This window comes from Vipera ursinii (genome assembly GCF_947247035.1).
Source record: "Vipera ursinii genome assembly, chromosome: 1".
NCBI classification, from domain to species: Eukaryota; Metazoa; Chordata; class Lepidosauria; order Squamata; family Viperidae; genus Vipera; species Vipera ursinii.
In genome coordinates, this window is record NC_139512.1 from 25,100,687 (window position 1) to 25,106,686 (window position 6,000).

The window sequence follows — 6,000 nt, forward strand, 5'->3', positions numbered from 1 at the left end:
ACATGCTAAGATTGTAACTCGGTCCTCATTACATACTGAACTACTATACAATACAAACTACCCAACTTCATTTTAGCATCCTCTAGTATGCTGTACGATCCCAGCGTGATATAAAGTCATTGGGTTGGGGAAGTAGAATTGGCTGTGGAGTCCTTGGTGCTCTCTGAATTTAGTTATTTGCTTGCAGATATTAATTATCCAACTGGTAACATCTCCAGTGGCACAATTAGCTGACGTTTGGTCACTCATATACAGTACTATTAAATTGTGGTTTCATGCATGCTTCCTCAACCAGAACATTTCACCAGATGACATCCCAGAATTCTCAGCCCACACAGATAATGGCTCTGCCTGTTCAGAATTCTAGGAGTGTTTTTCAACCTTAGCAGCTTTAAGATGTGTGGACTTCAAGTCCCAGAATTCCCCAGCCAGCAGTCCATATATCCTAAAGTTGCCAAGGTTGAGAAAGACTGACCCAAAATATTGGGAAAACTCATTTAACGTACCATTGGAACCATTGGCATTTGGTACTTTTTTCAGTCTGCCCGTACTCACCATGAGAAATGAGCGGACGTTTATTCCACTGTTGTTTTTTGCTGATGAATGAACCCTGTCTTTATGTTTTTGACTCTTACTCCCTAGAGCTATAATTTCTCTGACTACACAACAGTGGCCAAGCAAACTTTATGGCTGTCAACCTGTGAAACAAACTAATCTGATCTTGAAGCAATTCTACCGAAATGGGCTTCAGTCTAAAGTAATCTAAGAAATAATCCTTTCGATTTTCAAGAAAAGAGAACAAGGTTGCTGTATCTCTGGGAGATACATAACCTGTATGACTGTTATAGTGCTATGTTCTCATTCCATGTCCCCAAGTCATTTTAATATCTCTCACACACAACATTCATCTCATCATGGTTCTTTCCAGATAATAAAGTCCTTCTACATCTCTTTCCTTTTGGATTGCACAGATAGTTGCCGCAATAATGGCCATCACTGGAATTGTTATGATGGCCTATGCAGATGGTTTCCATGGCGATTCAATTATTGGGGTTGCCTATGCAGTTGGATCTGCCTCGACCTCTGCGCTATATAAGGTAGGTCATTTTCTTACCATTTAATCCTTTTTAAATGCATGCATAGAAAAACAAAGCAAAGATGGGTTTAAAACAATGCTCATGGTTGCTTAATTCACATTCTGAGCAATGTTCACTGGAAGAAAGTTACAGCCAGATAATTATGTGGTGGTCTCCAAGGATTCAGCTTGGCTTCCCTTTATCAAGTCTTAATGAAATCTCCATTATTCCACAGCAGCAAGATTAGCAATCATGAGTTTCCTCTTATTTTATGTGCCAGTGTTTTATGACATTCAACTGTGACACACAAGCAGAAGAAAATGTTGAAAGCTAAGGATGCTATTTTCAATGAAAGGGGGGAGTGTTCAGGAGGGATCTCTCTGCTGAGATTCCCCAGGAGTTCTTGGGAGTTCTTAATAATTCTATGTCTTACTAATCTATCCAATTAATTTTTAGTATAAATCAGAACTCTTTCTTCTAAAATAAAGGTGAGTTAACTCAGCCTGTAGAAGGTCAGTTCCATTCTTGTGCTCCTCAGAAACTCATTTGATTTCAGGGTATAACTGTCCAAAATTGACATCATAGTTTTCTGCCATTTCAAACCAGTGCACACACAAAACTTGAATTATAAACTCTAAAACTGCCCTCTTAAGAGGAAGTGGGGGAAAAATGCCCTTCACCAAATGAAAATTCATGATGTAGCCCCCACTGTTTTACGATCATGGCCTAAATAGTGACAACTAATTTCCATACTGCTTTTCTACTAGGTTATACTAATTGATTTATCGTGGATTTTAAAACTGTAAATAAAAAGAAAGTGCATACCCAATCAATTCATTGAAAGCAAATATATCCTATATCCTAATCAAAGAACTACCCAGTAGAAAACAACACACCCATAAACACTGGCAGGACAAGCTACTGTATATAAATAGAAAGCAAACCCCACTCCCTTTTAGCACTAGTAGGCAGGGCTTTTTTTCTCATAGAACGCTCAGAACGGAGTTCCGGCACCTTTTTTGGATGGAACCTTGTAGGGTAGGCAAGGTGGGTTATATGACATGTGTGAGTTCCGGCACCTTTTTCTTTTTCCAAAAAAGCACTACTAGTAGGTACTAGTCTGGTAATGAAATATCCGCAAATGACCAAGCTGAGAGAATACCAAGGACTCCATAGTCCTGCCACAATCTTATTACCATTTGAAAATTCAGAAGGCTTTTCAGAGGCAGCTCATGAATAGCACTCTGCAGTAAGCAGTCATTGAGATTAGCAAGCTATAAATAACAGTTGCCAAAATCCTGCATGTGTGTCCCTTTTGAATACAGCTCAGAGTGCTCAATATCAGTAAAGATAATACACAAAATCAAACCTTCAGCCCTCTTAGAGACGGGAAGGATGTAGATATAAATAATACAGCAGCATTTCTTGATCACATTTCAGTAGGCTCATTGCCAACTTAATAAACTGCATAAGAGACACTCTTGGTTGTTGCCATCCCTGAGGCCCAAACTAGATGCTATATATAAGCACATTTAATTAATATACTAAAGATTTAATTACTCCAATGACCAGTTATGATGAGAACAACTCACTTCAAGTTGAGGTGGTTGGAGAAAATATTGTTTTGAAGTTGTTATGTGCATGTCACATAATTCTTTAGCAGATCCTTTCTGGGTTTTCAAGGTGGATTGGACTACATCTTCAATAACTCCAAGCTGGCAAAGTCTTTGGTACCAGGTTGGAGATGATAAAAGTAATTCAATTACTTTCATCTTGTCTTTGTCTCAGGCAAGTGATCTGTCAGCCCTGGACTTCAGTATGACATAACCTAAACACATGTGTGCATGAGATTAATGAGTTTCACATACAGTAGTAGCATTGTACATTCCTGCTACAAATTCTGAGAACTGAATGGAACAAATTGTCCAATCTTCTTACAGAGTATGCAGGTGTTTTGACAAACTTTTTTTTTTTGCTACATGGGATCTTACTATGTGACCCATTCATGTATCACTCCTTTTATTTTTTCCTCTGTTGAAGAAAGATTTTTAAAAAATGCATTGGGATATGTGGTTTCCCTTTGAGGCTTCCCATTGTGTAATAAACAGCCCTTTTCTTAATCCCCTAAGATCCAGTGATCATCGTTATGGAAACAAGTGAGAAAGTGTAGGGCCAAGTCTTAGTCAAAATGGATAGCTGAACCTAGAATTTGCAACAATGGATCCCTGCCATATAGTTTCACTGAGAGCATTTCTGCATTTCTGTTGAAGAAGCTTCTTGGATGAGAAGTGAAACATCTTCAAAGAAGAAGAAGAAAGTCCAGTTGCCTCTTGAAAAAAGCACCTTTGGGACAATTATGACCTGGATGACTGAGAATCTCCATAGACACCTCATGGTATTCTCAATTGTTCTCCTTTCTTCTTTTTAGGTTTTGTTTAAGATGTTTCTTGGAACTGCCAACTTCGGTGAAGCTGCTCACTTCATCTCTACCCTTGGCTTCTTCAACTTGATTTTCCTTTCCATCACTCCCATCATTTTGTACTTTACAAAAGTGGAATACTGGTCACCTTTTTCAGCTGTGCCGTGGGGCTTTCTGTGTGGAATTGCAGGTCTCTGGCTGGGTACGTGTCTGAGCAAATGTTTCAGTATCCCAGTGCTTCTTTTGCAGTAGAATCTTTGGATGATTTTAATTTACTCTTTGCCAGTTTATAAGAAAATCTGGCCTTTTCATTAAATGCAACTACATACATTTCTGGATTTCTTTTCAAATAGGAGAGAAGTTTAGAGGAGATGATGATGATCATCATCATCATTAGTGATCAAATTTATTTACTGCCCATCTCATGATTCAAGAAGCCTCTGAGCAGCTTATAGCAAAATAAAAAAGACAAACATCTGCCATTACACACACACACACACACACACACACACACACAGAGAGAGAGAGAGAGAGAGAGAGAGAGAGAGAGAGAGAGAGAGAGAGAGAGATGAAAATTAGAAAAATTAAAACAAATTAAAAAACAAGGGTTTGGAGGAGAGAGGTGGGGTGCCTTCTCTGTTAGTGCACCAACCACCTCCAGTCAACAATTTCTCCTGTTTAGTACTAAAATGCCACTTTTTTTACTTAGAAGTTACAAATTCAGTAGTATATTATATACTGTAATTCAGTGTTTCTTAATACACAACACACACATACACACACACACACACACACACACACGTACATATATATACCTGAAGATCAAATGCTGGGTATTACAAAAAGAGGATGGTTTGTATAAGTTTGTTGGAATTTAAATGAGATTGTGCAAAAGATGTCTTTACTTTCTCCTTTTCTTTTTTCTTTCATAGCTTTCAACATTTTGGTGAATGTTGGTGTTGTCCTTACATATCCAATCTTAATATCTATTGGAACAGTACTCAGTGTTCCTGGCAATGCAGGTACAAATGATGGATTGCAATGGGTTTTTTTAAATGTATGCTGATAAATGCATTTATTAGTTTCTTCTGCAGTGCTTGAATAGATCTCCAGTACTTCTTCAGAGGAAACACTAGATTCTTCATAAATTCCTCCCCCCCCCCAAGGAATAGCACAGAGAAGGGGTTGCCATCGGTGCAAAAGGAACCTAGATTAATCAGGACAAGCAGAGAACATTCTGAGAGATGCTGAGAATGGATTTAATTAGATATACATCGCTTCAGAACATATGCAAATTCTAGTGGAGACAGAAACCAAGCTTTAACTAGCCTCTAAAGTTCTTGGAAGATGTAACAACTGAGTCTTGTCAACTGGCTGAGAGGTGTTTTTGCCTGTTCCTTAGCCAAACTGATTTCCATAGCCTACTTAGCTATTTAGCTGCCTCCTGATCTTCATAAGTTGGAGCTCCAAGAAGCCAGAATGCCCAGGAATGTTCCACAGTGGTCACCCCAAATCAGCTGGTGGGAAGAAGAGATTTCTGTAAGACAGGCAGACTTTTATCCTAACTTTTATCTAGCTAGTAATTCGTGGACACTCCATATTCCATCCTGTCATATTCTATCATTGCTGTGATATCAGGTGAACAAAATTGATGGTATCAGTGTGTCCTATACTGCAGATTCAGCGTGAGAGAATAAAAAGGGTTGTTTAAACAAACTGGATTAGGGACCCACAAGTCAGTCAAGGATTCTTCTGCTGAATTCCAACTCTTGGGGAAACTGTTACATTCAGGGAGGGCAGCCATGCTGTATGTTTTTCCTCTGATTGATGGTGGCCTGCAAAAATGATGGACACCATCCAACAATAACATAACTAGATTAGAAATTTTTGAACCCAGATTCTGAAAAAAATATTCAAATGGTCACCCCTTTTGTCTTCCTTCCCCACAGTTGAGTTGACAAATGGAGGAAGGATAGTTTGATTCAGTCTCTCTTCATTTTTTCCCCTGCAGCTGTTGATCTCCTCAAACGTGAGGTGATTTTTAGTGTCGTCAGATTGGGAGCCACCATCTTCATTTGCCTTGGGTTCCTGCTAATGCTTCTTCCTGAGGAATGGGATGAAATTACACTGAGATTCATTAACAACTTAAAAGAGAAGAAAAGTGAAGAGCATGCCGAAGACATTGCTGATTCAAACATTCACTTCAGGAGCAGGAGTAGAGCTAATGGGATGGTGTCTATACCGCTAGCTTAGAGCTGGTGACTTCTTAATTGCACGACCATGTATATTCTGTGAATATGATTTAATAACTTTTTTCTCACTCACACTAAAAAGGACAGTAATAATGTTAAAGCCAGGGATGGATTATAAATTTAATGCTCAACACATTGGTATGTAAATGGTTTACATTTGTACACTTGTCCAGCAGTAGGTGAAAATAACCACAATAAATTTCTTTTTTAAAAAAAAGATCAAAACAAAACAAAATGTTTTTTGTACTTTATA

At 38.4% G+C, this 6,000-nt stretch overlaps 1 protein-coding gene across 2 annotated transcripts in view; it reads left to right on the forward strand.

The window, feature by feature from the left end:
* SLC35F4 (solute carrier family 35 member F4) overlaps positions 1 to 5,748 on the forward strand; it is a gene marked incomplete at both ends in the record, with an annotated part of 166,294 nt that extends 160,546 nt beyond the window's left edge. For both annotated transcript variants that reach the window (XM_083378274.1, XM_083378275.1), the window contains 4 exons: positions 972 to 1,097; positions 3,505 to 3,697; positions 4,428 to 4,517; positions 5,507 to 5,748. In XM_083378274.1, the coding sequence (XP_083234400.1) occupies positions 972 to 1,097; positions 3,505 to 3,697; positions 4,428 to 4,517; positions 5,507 to 5,748 (651 nt within the window). The remainder of the gene's footprint in view (positions 1 to 971; positions 1,098 to 3,504; positions 3,698 to 4,427; positions 4,518 to 5,506) is intronic.
* Between the last annotated feature and the right edge of the window lie 252 nt (positions 5,749 to 6,000).